This window comes from Tupaia chinensis, unplaced genomic scaffold (genome assembly GCF_000334495.1).
Source record: "Tupaia chinensis unplaced genomic scaffold, TupChi_1.0 Scaffold000231_1, whole genome shotgun sequence".
NCBI lineage: Eukaryota > Metazoa > Chordata > Mammalia > Scandentia > Tupaiidae > Tupaia > Tupaia belangeri.
The window spans coordinates 35,595-55,693 of NW_006159706.1; the positions used below are offsets into that span (position 1 = coordinate 35,595).

General features: G+C 43.7%; 1 protein-coding gene across 3 annotated transcripts in view; it reads right to left on the minus strand.

Annotated features, from left to right (window-relative positions):
- Nucleotides 1-1,006: 1,006 nt before the first annotated feature.
- CRCP (CGRP receptor component) overlaps nucleotides 1,007-20,099 on the minus strand; it is a 42,187-nt gene continuing 23,094 nt past the window's right edge. For all 3 annotated transcript variants that reach the window (XM_006148082.3, XM_006148081.3, XM_006148083.3), the window contains 2 exons: nucleotides 10,878-10,935; nucleotides 1,007-1,895 (listed from right to left, as the gene is read on the minus strand). In XM_006148082.3, the coding sequence (XP_006148144.1) occupies nucleotides 1,746-1,895; nucleotides 10,878-10,935 (208 nt within the window). In that variant the 3' untranslated portion in view covers nucleotides 1,007-1,745. The remainder of the gene's footprint in view (nucleotides 1,896-10,877; nucleotides 10,936-20,099) is intronic.

Here is a 20,099-nt window from a genome sequence, read left to right on the forward strand (position 1 = left end):
GAGAGATTTTAAAATAAATTCTCCCGTTACTTTTTAACGTTGCCTAAAAAGATTCCAGGTGATCCTTAGATGATAAGGTGAAGACGGACATAACTACAATGAACTGCTTGCAGAGTAGGGTGAGGTAGGTAGGAAGGGCGACTAAACTGCGGGATGTCAAAAAAGTAATCCAACTAACAGCAGCACTGAAAATATGTAACCTGGGGCTAGCAAGTGGTGTGGTGGTTAAGATGGGAGACTCCCAGATGGCTGACCACGGTTCAAGTCCCAGACCTGGTGGCTTGTTTTTTGCTTTCCCCCTCCTCTCTCTCTGGTTGAATTTAAAAAATAAAAAAGACTAATAATAATAACAAATGAAATTAAATGAATAAATACTTCTTTTAAAAATATGTAATCTTACAATAAAATGAGTGCCAATTTGGAAAATCAATGGCTATAGGCACTATCTTCCTCAAACTAGGAATAGAGTGAATGTGGGAAATCAGATCTCCAGCGATAGTCCTTGGACCTAAGAAAATCACATGTGGGTCAGCAGATGGAGTGAAAGTTAGGAAGGCTGCGTCCCACATGGCCAACTGTGTAGCTTAAGTCTCGTCTGGTGGCTTGAAAAATCATTCGAGGCACAAGTGTGTGCCCAAAATTCCGAGAGGAGAATGGAAAAGGGACTGCAGCAGCCGTAGGGGGATAATTTCTCATTTTCTCTGTCTCTCTGTCACTTTCTGGGGAGCGCATGTACCCTAAAGCAAAAACTGGAAGAAAAAAAGGGCAAAGAAAAAGAAAATGACTTTCCTGGAGCTAATTAACTTCCCAAAGCCTGAATACTAAAAGGCCCTCCCGTGGTAGTTATTTTAACGTTTTACATTTTAAAACTGAGGTCAATTTCCAACAGCCAGTAAATTCAAATCCTTATTAATCACCTTTAGTTCTTAGATATTCTATTCTTTTATAAAAACAGCTACATCATTGTGCCTCTTTTAAAGGTGTAAACAAGTTGTCTGCTCACCACCAGGAGTGCTGTCTCAGGGCAGGACACGGGATGTCAGAAAGGCAGCCAGCACTATTGCCACTGTCATTCAGGCTGGAGTACCTCTTTTCAGTTGGAATGAGCTGATTCCTAACATCTAAGATAAAACAGTGAGCCAGTAAACAAAGTCTATGCCAGCAGAGGAAAGGGGCCTTTAGACCTGAAGGTCTGCCAGGCCCATTCCATTCTTATCTTTGCTGTTCTCGAGGAAAACTCCTCTAAGGAGAGCCAAGTTCAGTGGATCATTTTAACCCAGAGCCACTATTCGCTGCTCCAGGAGTCTGCAGCCATCTAACTAGCTTCTTGCAATTGAGCTCCAATCCCAACAGCTCCAAGTCTCTGCTTGGGAAGTTCCTAGGGAAGCAGATGAAACTAATTATGACAGAGCCCATCAAAGGCTACACAAATGTTTTACCAGCTGTGTATAGAGACCTCCCCACAACTGTGGCAAAGGCCAGAGAAATATTTCTACCACAGAGGGGTCCACAGTCCTTGTCCTCCCCACTGACAACCTCAGCCTGTCTTCACCATGCTGCTTCTCCTTGAGGCACAAATATTTCTTTTCAGCTTTTGAGAAAGGCTTATTTTTGTGATTTACCCAACTAACCATGAAATCAGGCCTGGGGGGACAGAGGGTAATATCAAATAAACAATCCTCTGAACATCCAGGAAATGGCTGCTTGGCCTTCTAACTTCATGAACCTGGGCCAGCTGCACCCTTCTATGCTGGGTCCTCTTCATCCATTGCCACGTCCTCACTGGTATTTTGTTTCTGCTCAGCCTCCGGCCCTGCAGGCAAAATACTTGTGACAGTGTGGAGAAGAGCTTCGATTTGCTCCTCTGTGAGCCTTTCTTCACTCTCTTCCACAATCTGCAGAAAGAGAAAACCCTCCAGGAGTTACCAATGAGCCTCATGGTCCTGATCCACCTCTGCCCTCCCCTGCCCACACTGTTCACAGTCCCAGCCCAGCCTCTTGCACAGAGTTCAGGGCCTGCGTCCTGAGCTAGCCCCCATTCCCATGTTTTCTTCATCTTGGCTCCATAGGAAGGTCAAACTAACTCAAATCCCAGGCTAAGCCAATGGGACCACTCAAAGTGGGCCAGTGAAAATGGGCTGGGTAGTGGCATAGGGATAGAATGCAACGTTCTGTGAGGCCAACCCACATGGTAAGGTTCCGGGCTCACATCTGGAGACTCCCTGAGTACACTGGGCATGGGCGTGTTCATTATCCAGGGCTGGCTGAAGCTGGGGGTACATCACCACATTAGGACTCTACTGGGAGTTCTCTCTCTCTTTCTGTCTCACTATCTCTCTCCACTCAAGGAGAAATAAATAAATGAACTTAAAAAAAAAAAACAAAACAAAAAAACCCTGAGATCTATACCCAACCATACACACATACAGATATGAATATGTTATATATGCAAAGAAAAGTCACCTCTGAAGGTTGTACAAACACAAGAGATGGATGTGAATGCCCGATGTGCTGTGTGTTGGGGGAGGGAGGCCGAGGGAAGGACATTTGGAGGAGGGATACGGAGGCAGAGCATTGACGGGATGAGGAGGTGTGGTGTTAGCAGTTGAAGATATTTTGATCAACTGGACTGGGGAAAAATGTTCACATATTGAAATGTTCACATCGTAAGCTAAATAATGTGACTGAATGTATATAAAAAAATTTTTTTAAATAAAAAAAAAGAAAACTCACCTGAGTAAAATGGCATTTTATATACTTTTGTATTTTACAACAATCACACCTGTACCTTATTTTTTATAACATTATTTATTTATTTACCTGTTTATTTGTCGTGATTTTTTTTTTTTTGAGAAGTTTTTGCTATAGGGCACATGCGCTCACCAAAAAGACAGAGAGAGACAGAGAGATAGAAAGCGAGAAATCACCCACTGGGGGGATGGCCATGCCACAATCCCTTCTCCTCCATCCTCCTCTCGGGATCTTGGGCACACATGCACACACGCCTGGTGTGAATTTAAGCCAGAGGGGTCCACGACTCGAACTGCGGTCGACCACATGGGAGTCCAGTGACATAGCCATTACGCCAACTGCTGGTCCCTATTTGTTGTGATCTTTAAGCCACTGGGTCCAGGACTCAAACTGTGGTCGGCCATGTGAGAACTCAGTGCCTTAACCACCACGTCACCTGCTGGTCTTTCACTCCTGGTTTCTTAATGAATTATACCAACAATTAATTTGATGAATGCCTACCATGTGCCAGTGGTTTCTATCTTTCTTCTATCCTCCCTACCACTGACAGTAGCTGTTTAGTGAGGGCCTCCTATGTGCCTGGGGCTACATTTCTGCTTTACAGCAATTATTATTTATTTATTTAATTATTTTTAAATTTTCTTTAATTATTTTATTTATCTTTATCTGTTTATTTATTTATTTTTATTTGACCATAGAGGGATAGAGTGAGAGAGGGAGCGAGAGAGAAAGTGAGAAAGCAAGCAGCCCGATCCGGGACTCGAACCTAGGTCAGCCATGTGGGAGTCCAGTACCTTTAACCACCACGCCACCTGCCAGCCCCCAGCACTTTTTAATAATCTCACACACTTCACGTGGCCATGGTTATTTTCTGGGAATGCAGAACAGAAATCTGATGAGCGAAGGCTGGGAAACAATCCTATACAGCCCATCAAATGCCTACTTAAAGCCTAAATGCAGACATGCTCCCAGATATCTAAATAAAGAAATTATACAACTGAAAACCACTTTTTTAGTCTCACTCTAATCCTAAACATAACATAGTTATGTTTTAACACCTTTTAAAAAAGTGGGACCAGCCAATGACATAATGGTTATGTCGCTGGACTCTTACATAGTCTACCATGGTTCGAGTCCTGGTCTCAGCAATTTAAAATTCATGCTGGGTATGTGTGCGTGCATGCCCAAGATCCTGAGAGAAGAATGGAAGAGATGGGACTGCAGTGTGACCCTCCCCTCTGGGGAGTTTCAGAAAGAAGTCCTGGCAGATTTAAATAAAAGACAACGGGCTAGGCTTACAATCCTCAAGAAGGGCCTCAGTTTGATGCCTGCTTTACAGATCACAGTACACAAGTTAAAAAACTTGATGTCTGAGATCATACTGCCAACTCCTGACAAAATATTGGTTCCTTGGTATTCCAGGGCTGGGTTAGATCCTGAGTGAACCAATGGGGGTTATTTCTCATAAGACAGTAAAATAAATGGCCGTGTTCTAAAGATTTAAGAGCTCAGTAAAATATAACTTCTCTAGTAAGTAAATAATCCTCAAACCCATTTTTAAAAATCAGACATACAAAATTAGGGTCTGTAAAAAAAGTCGTAATCTAACACAGACTACCCTCAAAGTGTTAAGGATGAAGAAGGGAAATATCCTAATTGATTAAAAAAAATTTTTTTTTAGAGAGAGATTTTTTTTGGGGGGGAGAGGTTTTTTTGCTATAGGGCGAGTGCGCTTGCCAGAAAGAGAGAGACAGCGAGAAATCACCCCCCCGGGGGGGGGTGGCCAACCACAATCCCTCTTCTCCATTCTCGGGATCTTGGGCACACGTGTACATATGCCTGGCGTGAGTTTAAGCCACCGGGTCTGGGACTCGAACTTGTGGGGAGTCCAGTGACATAGCCATTACGCAAACTGCTGGCTCCTAGAGAGAGATTTTTGCTATTAGGGCTTGTGTACTCATTGGCAAGACAGAGACAGAAAAACAGAAAACAACAAATCACCCCCAGGGGGCTGGCCACACCACAATCCCTTCTCTTCCATTCTCCTTTTGGAATTTTGGGTACACATGCATGTGCTCCTGGTGTGAGTTTCTTTTCTTTCCTTTTTTTTTTTTTAAAAACAAGAGATCTTCCTGGTGTGAGTTTCAAGCTGCCAGGTCTGGGACTCAAACAGCAGTTGGCCACATGAGAATCCATGTCTTAACCACTATGCTGCCTGCTGTCCCCCTATTTGATTGATTATTTAATCCAGAGAATAGATGATCTCCATTTGAGAAAATAATGTCTTGGGACATTAGATGGTTTAATGGCAGTTTGAGCCCCAGACCTGGAAGCTTAAACTCATGCTGGGTGGGAACCAGCAGTTAGCGTAATGGCTATGTCGCTGGACTCCCACGTAGTCGACTGCGGTTTGCGTCCTGGACCCGGTGGCTTAGAACTCATGCCGGGTGCGTGTGCGTGCGTGCCCAAGATCCCGAGAGGAGAATGGAGGAGAAGGGACTGCGGCGTGACCATCCCCCTGGGGGGTGATTTCTTGCTTTCTGTCTCTATGTCTCTCTCTGTCTGTCTGGCGAGCACACGCGCCCTAGAGCGAAAACCTCTCCAAAAAAAAAAACCAAAGTCATGCTGGGTGCGTGTGCGTGCATGCCCAAAATTCCAAGAGGAGAATGGAGAAGGAACGGGCAACCCCTCTGGGGGGGGGGTGATTTCTTGCTTTTTGTCTCTCTGTCTCTGGTGAGTGCACATACCCTATAGCAAAAATCTCTTTTAATAAATGACTATCTCTAAGTTCATATAGCTGATAGAAACCTCCCACCAGTAATTGTGCAGATTTTGTAAGGGAATTTCCTGAAATCACTGCCAACAGAGGTTCTCAAGAGCATTGTACATAAAGTCAGGACAATTTAAAGACGACTAAGATCAGCACTATAAGGAAACTTAATCTAGGTCTCATAGCAAATAGGTACAAGGTCTTTTAACTTTGAATCCCAACTCCTTCTAGAATACCAATCCCTCAAGTAGGAGTTTTGTATCATTTCTTCTCTCAAAGATGCTGTACACCAGCTTAGAGTTCACAGGTCTGAAAATCTGGCTGTATGTCCTCTTAGGGATCTTCCTTCTTAGAAACAGAGGGGCCACAGTCTTGCATCCCAGTCCATCTGGGCCTGGCAGATGGAACGTCAATCAGGCATGTGCTTAGAAACAAGGCAAAAGCTTTCTAATTTTGCCAAATTCACGAACAGCGGAAGCTTTTACCAGCATCCAATCCTCAGTGTTAATTATAATCAGATACTCTCCCCGCTCCCCAAATCTAAGATTCCTAGCCACAGGAGGAAAATCTAAGCAGTATTAGGCTAAATAAAATATATACAAAATAGAAAACTTAAGAAATCAAACCCTTACTAACTCTTCTTGGGCCACTAGCATAAATGAGAATAACTACATTATTCCTCATCTTTTCATCTCACAGAAGAAATAGGAAGACAGAAGTAAAAGTTAAAAACACTGTCTCAACATTCTCAGATACCAAAGACTGAATGAAATTTAAAAATTCAAAGCATTGGCAGACGGGTCAACATAACTTTTTATATATATACAGATAATATCCCCAAGGGCTGAAAAATTGGACTGTTGAATTCCAAAGATGATCGTTTCTCATTCTAAGCTGCCAAGTCTAATGTCCTACTTTCCTCAAAATGACTCAAAATCGAATAGCAACAACAGACACTTTTAGCTATTTGACCCAGAACAGCTCACTCAACCACTCTAAATTTCAACTTTCTCTAATATAAAATGAAAGTAATGCCTATAATGAGGACCACATGAGAACACATGATTGTGTTTTTTGAGCCATAAAATGCTATATAAGGGGACTTTAGAAAGCTTGTGGAAAAGTGGAAGCAAAGCATTTTCCATAAACTTATTGAAGGCCCCCTGTATAATTCAAGATTTTTAATCACTAAATTTAATTAAAAAATTATTTCTTTAACTGCATTTATTATTACTAATATTTTAAAAATTGCTATAGGGTACATAAGCTTACTACCAGAGAGAGACAGAGGGAGAGAAAGAAAGTGAGAAAGCAAGCTGTCTGGTCTGGGGCTCAAACCATGGTCGGTCACGTGGGAAACCAGCACCTAGAGCACTATCACCTGTTGGCCCTTAATCACTAAATTTCTTTCTTTTTTTTTTTTTTTTTAGGGAGAGATTTGCTATAGGGTACATGCACTCACTGCAGAGACCGAGAGACAGAAAATGAGAAATCACTCCCCAGTGGGGATGGCTATGCAGATCCCTTCTCCATTCTCCGCTCAGGATTTTGGGCATGCACGTACACACACCCAGCATGAGTTTTAAGCCTCTGGGTTCGGGACTTGAACTGTAGTTGACTACATGGAGTCCGGTGATGTAAAAGCCTTTTGCTGGTCCCATAATCACTAAATTTTTTATGTTTTGTTTTGTTTTGTTTTGTTTTTGGAGAGGTTTTTGCTATAGGGCGTGTGCGCTCGCCACATAGACAGAGAGACTCAGAGACAGAAAGCAAGAAATCACCCCCAGGGGGGATGGCCATGCCCCAATCCCTTCTTCTCCATTCTCCTCTTGGGATCTTGGGCACACGTGCACACACGCCCAGCGTGAGTTTAAGTCACCGGGTCCGGGACTCAAACCACAGTTGACTACATGGGAGTTCAGCGACATAGTCATTACGCTAACTGCTGGTCCCCATAATCACTAAATTTCTAATAGGCACATATGGCAGTGCCGTTCAGGATGGTGGCCTGTGAAGTGATGAGGTTCACTGATCGGTCTTCAGGATGGAGGGTTCACAAATTGTTCCAAGTTCACAACAGGGTGTACTGAAAGTCACAGACAGTCTCAGCCAGCAGGCCGAGTGACCACAGGATCACAACAAACCATGACTGAGGCACTTGTGAGTGCAGGAAGCTTCAGTATTCAAAAGATACCTGGCCCAACTGAATACTAACAAATTTTGGATACTGGTATTGCTTTTGGACCCAGAGAGAATAAATGGATGTAAGGGTAACACAACCTTTTCTTATCCTCTCTGGTGAGAAGATACACTGCTATAAGCTGTGGCAAATAATCTGCTACCTTTCATAGCCAAATCGCTAAGTGGGGAAAATCTGGCTCTAAAATGATCTAGTTGCTGGAAAACAACGTAATTTTTATCAAGGCCTGGCCACTTTGTAGAAAGGAGATGGACAACGTGGGGGGATATCACACATTGATATGGCAGATACAAACATTTTTATTCTACCATGCAAAAGTACACGGCTTAGAAAAACAAAGCGAAGGGACCAGCAGTTAGCGTAATGGCTATGTCGCTGGACTCCCACGTAGTCAACCGCGGTTCGAGTCCCGGCCCCAGTGGCTTAAACTCACGCCGGGCGCATGTGCTTGCGTGCCCAAGATTCTGAGAGGAGAATGGAGAAGGGATTGTGGTGTGGCCATCCCCCCTGGGGGGTGATTTCTCACTTTCTATCTCTCTGTCTCTCTCTGGCGAGCGCACGTGCCCTATAGCAAAAACCTCTCAAAAAAAAAAAAAAAAGAAAGAAAGAAAAGAAAAACAAAGCGAAGCTACTGAATGAGGTGAACTCGAATCAGCCATGCACAAGCCCTCTGGGCTAAAACAAAGAGAATACCTGCCCACTTCCAAGACTATGGTGAAGGCATTAAAAATGACATAGGCAAAGCCCTGGGGACCATGCTTGGCACATACGAGGCACTCTTAATAGCAGCTAATCTTACCAAATAACGACAGAGCTTTCCACAGGCTCTGGGATGAGGTCACGCTAATCCCCCTCATCTCTCCTCTCCATCTGCCATTAAGCCATGAATAACAGATGTTGCTGATTAAAGTTGGAGGAGACATAACATGTGATCTTTAACCCAGAGGGACAGGGTTTCATTTCTTGCTGTCTTGTTTTGTTTTGTTTTTTTCTCTCTAGCCTAAATTTCCAACACAGTGTAATGCAGCAGAATAATTAGGATACAAAAAAAGGGAACTCTATCTAGCCTAAAGGCCAGTTCCCTCTGAAAGGCACCCTTTATGGAAGGAATTTTTCTAATTTAATTTTGGGTACATTTGAAGAGCAAAAACAGCTCTGGGAGGACAACTGAAGTTTTAGTAAAAAGTGAAACACGCCACAACCCTTTAAAAAAGTTTTTTTTTTTTTTTTTTTTAACAGCAACTCTAAAAATCATGGATAGGCATTTTTTACTCTCTTCTTCACTTTTCTGAAATAAATTTGCCAAGTAACTGAATATTTCCTTCTCTCTTTTTTAAAAAATTATTTTTTCTAAATGAGTGACTGATAGGCATCCCCAACAGGGTCATCATGTCACGATCCACTTCCAGCCTCAGCCAGCCTGGATCACAGGCAGGTGTGTGTGCCTGGCGCATGTGCCTGGCATATACAGGGAGACCTTGGGATGCAAACTCAAGATCCTCCCAGGTGGCTTTAGCATTGCAGAGTCTTCTGTTATCACTATACCACTGTGGCTAGCCTAACCGAGAATGTTTAAAACTGACTTGGGGGACCAGCAGTTAGCATAATGGCTATGTCGCTGGATTCCCATGTAGTCGACTGTAGTTCGAGTCCCTGGTGGCTTAAACTCACGCCAGGCACGTGTGCGTGCGTGCCCAAGATCCTGAGAGGAAAATGAAGGAGAAGGGATTGTGGCATGGCCATCCCCCCTGGGGGGTGATTTCTCGCTTTCTCTCTCTCTGTCTCTCTCTCTTTCCAGTGAGCATACGCACCCTATAGCAAAAACGGGGCTCACGCCCCCGATGAAAAAAACACCTCAAAAAAAAAAAAAAAAAAACTGACTTGGAAAACTACTTCATTTTCATTTTATTAATTCTCCAAGGTTTTTTTCTTTTTTTACGAGCAGTTGGATGGCTGGCCTAATATTTGTACTTAACAGATGGTCTCTGCCTAGAACAGAAGGAAGTTGTCAGAGTGCACCAATATACCACCACTCCACTTGCATCACCTGACCTCATTTTCACATTCTCCTTAATACCATCTCAAACCTCTCCTTTAGCTGCCTCCCCCAGTTCTGAAGCCTTATGCTGTGATAACAATTTGGACTTCACAAGTGATGAGACTCCACTGAATGGTTTTATGCAGGGGAAAAACATTTCTGGTTTTGGAAAATTAATATAATAATGGTGTGGAAGGGGACCAGCAGTTGGAGTAAAGGCTATGTCACTGGACTCCCATGTAGTCGACCGCAGTTTAAGTCCCAGACCTGGTGGACTCACGCCAGGAGCATGTGCATGCGTGCCCAAGATCCGGGGAGGAGAAGGGACTGTGGCGTGGCCATTCTCCCTGGGGGGTGATTTCTCGCTTTCTGTCTCTGTCTTTCTCGCGAGTGCACGTGCGTTGTTTTTTGTGGCCGTGCCCCTATAAAAAAAAAAAAAAAAAAAAAAAGGTGTGGAAGATGAACTGGAATGGAAGGGGCCAGATTGGTGGCAGAAGACTGATTAGAGGACAACATCAAGAGGTGGGGTGAGAAAGTGTGACAGAAATCAAAGCAATACAATAGGAAAAAAAGAATAAGAGGAGACAGAAGCTACAGACCTTGGGAACTGAGTATGATATAAAAGGAAGAGAACAGCTTCTAGGTTTCTGGCTTGGAAGGACGGGCCAGGAAGGTGAGAGAGGAAGACAGCATGTGGGAAAGTGCATACACACTCCAGTAACTAAGAAAAGGGAATAAAGGAAGAGTAGGGTTGAAGGGTGGGAGTGGAGGGAGGTAAATTCTGCCAGAGACACATTGAGTTTAATGTTTTTATGTAACATCTGGTTGGCAACAAAGCCTACAGGGAAGCAATGGCCAGAATGGCCCAGGACATCAGGGGAGGCAGAGAGCTGCCAAGTCACAGGACCAAAGCCTATGGGAGGGACTGAACTTCCTCCAGCCATCTACTTTCCTACGCCCATTCTAACTAGGATCAAATTAGTGAGGGCTCCTCTCACTTACAGAATTAGGTGGTTGGGCAGACTCTAAAAAGTAATCATTCTTAGCTTGTCACTCTTAGCCTTTCTACGTCTCAGACCCAGAAAACAATTCCCTCAAGTTCAGGTTCCTTTACTCACCAGCTGGATCTCAACAGCAGTCATAGGCCTGTGATTTAGCAGCTGAAGCTTTTCTGCTCTGTCAAAAACCAAAAAAAAAAAAAAAAAAGAAAGAAAACAAAGCTTTTAAAACTCACATAATCTTAAGGATTTTGAGTCTTTTTCTTTCTTTAGTTTGTGGAAGGAGCATGCACTCCCTGGAGAGAGACAAAGAGAAAGAAGAGGAAAGTGAGAAAGCACCCCCGCGATGGATGGCTATATTGTGATTTCTTCTCCATTTCTCTTTTCAGGATTTTTGGGCATGCACACACACACGCCCTGCGTGGTTTTCAAGCTGTTGGGCAATACTGTGCACTCAGCAACATGGGATCCAGCCACCCTAACCACCAAGTCACTGGTTTCCCTGATTTTCGTTTTCTTTCTTTTTTTAAACTTTTATTTATTTATTTGCTTATTTATTTTAATGTGACCAGAGAAGGACACAGAGAAAGAGAGAGCCATCAGGTCCGGGACCAGAACCACAGTTGGCCATGTGGGAACTCCAGTGCCTTTAACCATCATGCTACCTACTGGCCCCAGTTTTTTTTATTTTCTTAATTGCCAGAGGGCACATGAGCTTGCCAGGCAGACAGAGAGAGAAGGACAGAAGGAGAGAGAAAGCACTCCCCAACCCCCATGAGATATGGTTATTCTGCAATCTCTTCTCCTCCATTTCTCCATCCTGTCAGGATTTTAGGCATGCATGCACATGTACCCAGTATGTTTTTCAAGCCACCAGGACCAGGAGTCAAACTAGTCAGTCACGTGGTATCCACTAGGCCACAGACTCAGCCTGTGGATTTTGAGTCTTGAACAAGTTGCTAGAGTATACTTTGTCAGATAAAAAATTTAAAAAAGGGAAAACCACTGGTACATAGCCCTCAGATTCTTCAATAAAATGAGAAAACAGGGGAACCAGGAGATGGCGTAGTAGTTACATTGCTGGACTCCCATGTAGTCGACCATGGTTCGAGTCCCAGACCTGGCAGCTGAAAACACACCAAGTGCATGTGTGTGTATGCCCAAAATCCTGAGAGGAGAATGGAGAAGGGACTGCAGTGTGGCCATCCTCACAAGGGAGGGGGGTTATTTCTTGCTTTATGTCTCTCTGTCTCTCTCTGGCGAGTGCATGTGCCCTGTAGCAAAAATCTCTCTCTCAAAAAAAGAGAAAACAGAAATAGGAGAGTTCCCATCAGTGTGGCTTCCTCCAAGGGCATGATATGTATCAGAATCCTAATGGGTACAGAACGGATGAAATGGAGCAATAGTAGAGATATAATTTTTAAAAAACATATTGACATACTAATTTTTATTTGAAAAATGTGAAAAAAGGTACTTTTTTTAAAACCTCAATTATAGAAAATAAACATTAACAAAATCATTTGGTTGCTTGGTCATCATTTAGAAACGGATGATAATTCCTTTTTGACATTTAAGTTAAATGTTAATCAGATTTGACCTACAGACAACAAAACAAGGACAGGAAAGGGGCAGGAGTGTAAGATTCCATCTTCTGCACTGAAACAGTGTACAAACCAGTTGGGGAAAGACAAATATATGCAAATTTTCATAACAAAAACTTGAGTAACAATTAAAAATGTTAATTATCTGTCACTAGCAAACATATAGCTCCTCGCTGAAGGGGTGGCTAAAATCCGTGAATTCTAAAAGATGATAGGACTTCTAAGGAAAGAAAACCTGAATTACTACCCCACGCAGGTAACAATTTCTCAATCTCTCAGTCGGACTCTGGAGCTCCTTCTTTCAGTGCAGTTTGATAAATATTTAGGGTTTAAAGACATTCCGGAATAAAAAGATGAATAGGTCATCTGTGTTTGGGGAAGTAGTACAAGTAACTCAGTCTCCCTAAGCCTCAGTTCCATCACTGGAAAATAGGAATGCTAATAGTATTTGCTTTCTAATCGGGAGGTTATGAGGATGAAAATCAGACCATTTATAGAGCTAGTATATCATTTATGGCTCCTTTTCCAAGCACACTTAACCCTCAGACGTAACTGACATTGAAATAGGAAACAACTGCCAAGGTTACGTAGCTGGTAAACGGCAGAGCTGGGGCTCTGCCCTAAAGTTCAGATGCGTGACTGTCCGCCTTCTGGTATAAACGTGTTAACGGAAGGAAAGTGTTCCTACAATGACTGCCCACAGCAGTTTCCCCACAAATGGTAGTCATTTATTAAGGCAGTTGTAGTCAAGTTCTATCCCTCGATCCCTGAAACATTTAACCTAGAGTCAAAAGGGTGACTTCATAGAGGAGATGACCCTTGCACTGGCCCCTGAAAGATTTTCTATGCAAGAGATGCGAAAAATGGTCAGGACAGGAACAACACAAGAAAATGCCTGGAAGAGCAAAAGTCACAGAATTTTAGAAAATTGCTGCTAGAGCAGTGTGGGTCACAAAGCTGCATGAGTCATCTGGGATAAGACCACAGAGGGTCCTGACTGGCAAGAGGCTGAACATTACTCTAAAGACACTGGAGAGCAACCAAGGGAAGGAGGCTCATGCTCTGGCTAGTGCTGGTAGCAATTCTAGAAGACCTGAGTAAACAGAGGTAGAGACAAGGGAAGAAACAATTACAGGGACCAGCAGTTAGCGTAATGGCTATGTCGCTGGACTCTCACGTAGTCGACCGCGGTTCGTGTCCCGGACCCGGTGGCCTAAACTCACACCGGGCGCGTGTGCGTGTGTACCCAAGATCCCTAGAGGAGAATGGAGGAGAAAAGATTGCGGCATGGCCATCCCCCCTGGGGAGTGATTTCTCGCTTTCTGTCTCTCTGTCTCTGTCTGTCTGGCGAGCACACATGCCCTATAGCAAAAACCTCTTCAAAAAAAGAAAAAAAAAAAAAGAAACCATTACAATACTCGCAGGAAATAGAAAACAAGGCTGTAAACTTGAGGAGCGGCAGCAGTCTAGATAGGATAGAAAGTCTAGACACATGAAATGTTCTCAGCCACCCTCAACCAGTGTCAAAAGGGTCACACCAGGCGCGTGTGCGTGCGTGCCCAAGATCCCGAGAGGAGAATGGAGGAGAAGGGATTGCAGCATGACCATTCCCCCGGGGGGTGATTTCTCGCTTTCTGTCTCTATGTTTCTCTCTCTCTGTCTGGCGCGTGCACGTGCCCTATAGCGAAAAACCTCCCCCCCAAAAAATCTGGTCATCTCATTAACCTGCCTATAATCCTCCCATTGTCCTCACAGGTTTTGGTTATGAACCTGAATTTCTTTAGTTCAGACCCCAGGACCCTTTGAATCTGATCTTTGTCATTCTCTAGGTTCATATGAATATTTTCCCTGAGCCATCATACTCTAGTTAAGCCAAACTTCAAACATTACACAGAAAAGCACCAGGCCACACCTCCTAATTCCACCTGTTGTTCCCTTTACTTAGAAAGCACTTCTTTATTGCATCTTCCTTTACACTAAAACCCAGTGTCTCTTCTTACAGACAAAACGATGTACTCAGATTCTGACACTTCAGTCTTTCCACTGTGTTCCCATTATCATACCACTTAAACTGTGTTCAGCCTTGTCTCTCCAGTAACTGAGACAAAGCTAGCATGAAATATATGCAATTCAAAGTATAAATGACAAGGAGGAGCTGGCAGGAGCAGTGGTGTGGTGGTTAAGGTGGCTGGATCCTACATGGCTGACTATGCTGTTTAAGTCTCAGACCTAGCAGCTTGAAAAAAACCACATATGTATGTATGCATGCATGCCTAAAATCCCGAGAGGAGAATAAAGGAGAAGGGATTGTGGTATGGCCATACCTCCTGGGGTAGTGCTTTCTTACTTTCCCTCTCTGTCTCTTTCTCTCTCTATATATAACTAGTGCATAGTATAGTGTAGCAAATTTTAAAAAGAACTAGGGGGATCATCAGATGGCAAAACAGTTATATCTCTGGACTCTCACGTAGTTGACCGTGGTTTGAGTCCCAGTCCTGGCGGCTTAAAACTCACGTTGTGTACATGTGCGGGTGTGCCCAAGATCCCAAGAGCAGAATGGAGGAGAAGGGATTGTGGCATGGCCACCTCCCAGAGGGGTGATTTCTCACTTTGTCTCTCTGGCAAGCACACATGCCTTATAGAAAAAAAACTCCCTCTAAAAAATGTAAACATAAAAAAGAGCTAGGGAGGCCCAGAATTCCAGGAGAAGCTCATGGTTGACACAAGTGGGAATTCTGGGGGAACATGCTCTCACACTCTGAGAGCAAACAGGGTAATTAGACTCCAGACACTAGGGAAACCTGATTAATCATCCATCTACTCTGGGCTTTGCTGGTCTGAGGCAGATGGTGTCAACCCCAAGAGGAATCTGTGCATAAAATAGTAACTTTCAGGGACCTAAAATTATTAACATTTTTTAAGGTGGTTGTCACAGGGTATGTGTGCAGCAGAGAGAGAGACAGTGAGAGGGAAAGTGAGAAATTACCCCCTTAGGGTGATGGCCACATGGCAATCACTTCTCTCCATTCTTCTCCTGGGACTTTGGGTACTCACGCACATGTGCCTGGCATGAATTTTTTTTATTTTAATAAATTTTAAATTTAAATTAATTTATTTATTTAAAAAATTTTGACCAGAGAGGAACAGAGAGAGAGAGGGAAAGTAAGAAAGCAAGCCGCCAGGTTCTGGACTCAAACTCCAGTCGGTCATGTGGGAGTCCAGTGCTCTTAACCACCACGCCACCTGCCGGCCCTACTTGGCATGAATTTTAAGTCGCTGGGTTCAAGACTCAAACTGCAGTTGGCCATACGGGAGTCCAGTACCTTAGCCAATACCCTACCTGCTGGTCCCAGGGACCCAAAATTCTTCAAAGACCTATCTAAGCTGTGCCTCAAAGGCAAGTCCTCCCACTATTCCTGGCAGACATGGAGTTGTATATCTTAGGGAGGAGATCTCAGAATGAGAGTTGGGGTTACGAGCTAGTCTATAATTTTTTGGGAACTGCATGCCTCAAGCAAAAATGAAAACAACTGAAGAACAACATGCTCTGGGGGATATAACATGCGACAGAAAAAACAACATGGACATAGTGTAAAAGTGAATCAGAGCTGACAGCTAACACTTCTGTAAGTAGTGCCGAATAAGGTTATGAAGTCAAATGAAACACGGCAAGGGCTCTGCAGTAAATTTAAGATATTTAAGCAAACTAATGGAGTCCCAGTTAGCACTAACAGAAGTGGACCGCTTAAGGGCTTTTATTCTGAATCTCTTCTCCCTGAGAGAATAACAAAGAGAAAAAAAAATTCTTGTCAGGGATGTTCAGGCGCAAGGACTGAAGAGCATTGTAGTAATTCCTGTTACAAATGTGATTCTTGTCTTAGACTGCACTATCTAGTACAAGACAGTCCAGGTCTTGATACTATTTGGCAAGCAGACCCTGGCTCACTAGGCACTGAAGCCATTCGAATTCCAATGGGCTGCAATGAGCTGCTACCTCCCAGGGGAGCCAGGCCACAGCAGCAATGAAGAGAAGCTGACTAGCTCCCTCTACTGAGTATTGTACAAAACTGTTCCTGGCATTCGAGGAACCAACCATTTAATGAAAGCCCATGATTAACAGGTCACAGAGGACTTTATAAACCCTCAATTTGGGGAGCACGGATAAGAAAAGGGACCTGAAAATAATCCTTCTCTGAATATTATAGTTTGCTTTAAATTGACATAGATTGTGGACAATCGTGAATTGGCTTAGAAGGTAATTCTTTTTTTTTTTTTTTGGAGAGATTTTCTCTATAGGGCACGTGCACTCGCCAGACAGATAGAGAGAGACAGAGAGACAGAGAGACAGAGAGCGAGAAATCACCCCCCAGGGGGATGGTCATGCCGCAATCCTTTCTCCTCCATTCTCCTCTTGGGATCTTGGGCACGCACGCACAAGCGCCCGGTGTGAGTTTTAAGCCACCGGGTCTGGGATGCGAACCGCGGTCGACTATGTGGGAGTCCAGCGACATAGCCATTACACTAACTGCTGATTCCCACAAGGCAATTCTTATTTGTACATTTCTTTAACAGTAGTCAGGGTCTGTCTGTAGTAGAAAAGATGTAGGGATTAAGAAGTAAAACATCAGCCCAGACAAATAGCTGAAAAGATGTGAAACCAACGCATAAATGTGCTTTTCAAATATGATGGACTAGGCCATTAAAGTCAATCTCTCCACCAATTACAATGAAAAATGCGGACCCAAATAAATGAAAGAACCAGCTAGTGCTGGGCCAGCTAGCGGCATGGGGTTAAGGGAGCTGGATCTCCCATGGCTGAATGCATAGTTTGAGTCCCAAACCTGGTAGCTTGAAAAACATGCTCAGTGAGTAGGCATGTGTGCATGCCCGAAGTTCTCAGAGGAAAATGGAGAAGGGATTAGAGCATGGCCAACACCCACAACCCGGGGAATGCTTTCTCATTTTCTCTTTCTCTCCCCAGCAAGTGCACGCACCCTATAGCAAATTTTAAAAATAATAAAATAAAGAGACCAGCAGGTGGCATAGCAGCTACATCACTGGACTCCCACATGGCCACCTGTGGTTCAGGTACCAGGCCCAGTAACTTGAAACTTATGCTGGGTACATGTGTGCCCAAGATCCTGGGAGTAAAATCAAGCAAAAACCCCCTAATGTATTTTCTAGGGTTCCTGAAATATAAAGTCCATTTGCATTGTAATGGCCCAGTGTAAGGAGTAAGTCTTCAGACTTTGGTTATGATAATGACCAACATGGACCATGAGTGAGGGCCATTTGACCTCTAAAACTCTCTTAAAGGAAAGATAAGGTTTTCATTTCAATATGTAAGATGTTTTGTAGGCTGGAATCTGCTGGTTGTGAGCTCAAAGACTCCAGGCTGAACGGTTCCAGACACCTGAAGAGGAATTTGATTATCTAAGGCCTTACCAATCAAGAATGCCCATGAGATGATCACGCCCTCTTGAACCAATCAGTGAACTGATCATGCTCCTCGGACCTCTGCCTCTAATTTTTGCCCTTAAAACCCATGTGGAAAACATCTCGGGGAGACTGGATCTTTTCAGCATGAGCTGCCCGCTCTCCTTGCTTTGCGTTTTGCAATAAAGCTGTACTTTCCTTCATCACACCATGTGCCTATGGCTTGGTTTCATAGCGCTTGGGCGGGCAAACCTGATTTGAGCTCGGTAACAGGAGGGGAATGGAGGAGAAGAGATTGCGTGGCTATCTTCCTAGGGTAGATTTCTCACTTTCCCTCTCACTGTTGTCTGTCTCTCTCTCTCCAGAGAGCACATGTGCCTTAAGGCATAAAAACCTCTTAAAAAAAATAACAATAAATACTAAAATAAAGGGACCAGCAGATGGCGTAATGGTTACATAGCTGGACTGCCACATGGTCGACCATGGTTCAAGTCCCAGACCCAGTAGCTTAAAACTCAGGCCAGACATGTGTGCATGCGTTCACAAAATCCCAAGAGAATGAAAGAGATAGGATTAAGGTGTGGCCATCCTCCCTGAGAGGTGATTTCTCACTTGGTATTTTGGTCTCTCCGGTGAGACCACATGCACTATAGCATAAATCTCTCTTTTAAAAAAAGAAAAATAAATAAACAAGAACCATGTGGGATGGAGGATGGATGTGAGGTTCCCCCTTCTTTTCTCTCTTGGCCTTGAACATAGGACAGGCCCTGAGAGCTGTGCTGGTGGCCTCACAGGCAGATAAAACTCCCAAGAGAAATTCCATATTTGTAGTCAAAAGACGGGATAAGGGGGCCCCTAAGAGCTGGAGATCTGGGTGAAGCTCACAACTCAAGGACACACATAACTCCTTTTTTCCCTCTCGGTTTTGCCCCAAGATAACAGCCATACATGTGGGCAGTTAAACTCAGGGAAACCCAGCACCTGTGGCTAGCAGACCAAAAATCAGTACCATGTGGACCAGAGAATATGGAGGAAATATCATAGAAATACTTCGTAGGGCTACTCTAAATTTGAGCATCAATCAACACAAGTCCTAGGGTCACCCTGATATTTAAGTCTATTTATATGCAGAACAATTCCAAAACAACAAAGATCCAACACTCAGAGCAGCAAAGACATCCAGAAGTGAGCAGGTGAAAGAAACTACCATGCCAGTCTCACAAAAGTACCCAGAGCAGCAGGGCTGAAGTCTTAAAAACTAAACCGACATTTAAATCCTTGCCCATGGAAGGCAAGACTGACCGGAGAGATGAACCTAATGATCTGATTTGCCTGCTAAAACAAAAGAGAAGACATTAACTAGAGGCTTTTAACAAATGTGCACCTGGTGTGATTTTCAAGCCATTGGGTTTGGGATTTGAACCACGGTCAACCATACAGGAGTCTAGCGCCTTAACCTCTACATCAACTGCTGTCCCCAATACATTTTAAAGAAAAGAAAGAATAGTTGAAAAATTTGAATTTAGTAAGAAACATAAATGTAGGGACCAGCAGTTAGTGTAATGTAATGGCTATGTCACTGGACTCCCGCGTAGTCGACTGCGGTTCATGTCCCGGACCTGGTGGCTTAAAAACTCACACCGGGCGCTTGTGTGTGCGTGCCCAAGATCCCAAGAGGAGAATGGAGGAGAAGGGATTACGGCATGGCCATCCCCCCTGGGGGGTGATTTCTTGCTTTCTGTCTCTCTGTCTCTCTCTGTCTGTCTGGCGAGTGCACGCGCCCTATAGCAAAAACCTCTCCAAAAAAAAAAAAGGAAACATAAATGTATATCATCCAGAAGTTTGACAAAGATAAACTTAAAAAAAAAAAAGCTTAAATATATCACAATCAAATTATTAAAGATCAAAGGCAAGAAACATCTTGAGAGCCAACCCTAGTCTGGTGGTTAAGGGAGCTGGACCCCACATGGCCACCATGTTCAAATCCTGGCAAGGCACATAAGTGTATGTGCCTCAAATCCAGACAGAATGGAGAAATGGAGGAGAATAGACCATGGTATTATGCTTTTTCCTTCTCCCTCTTTCTCTGCCTGATAAACACATATGCTCTCTGGCGATAATAAAATAATAATTGAGGGCCAGCTGGTAGCATGGTGGTTAATGCAGCTGAATTTCACATGGCCAATTATACAGTTTGAGTCCCGGACCCAGAGGCTTTTGAGGAACACGCTGGGTGTATATGCATACATGCTCTAAATCCTAAAAGGAAAGAGATGGAGGAGAAGGAATTTCAGCATAACCATTC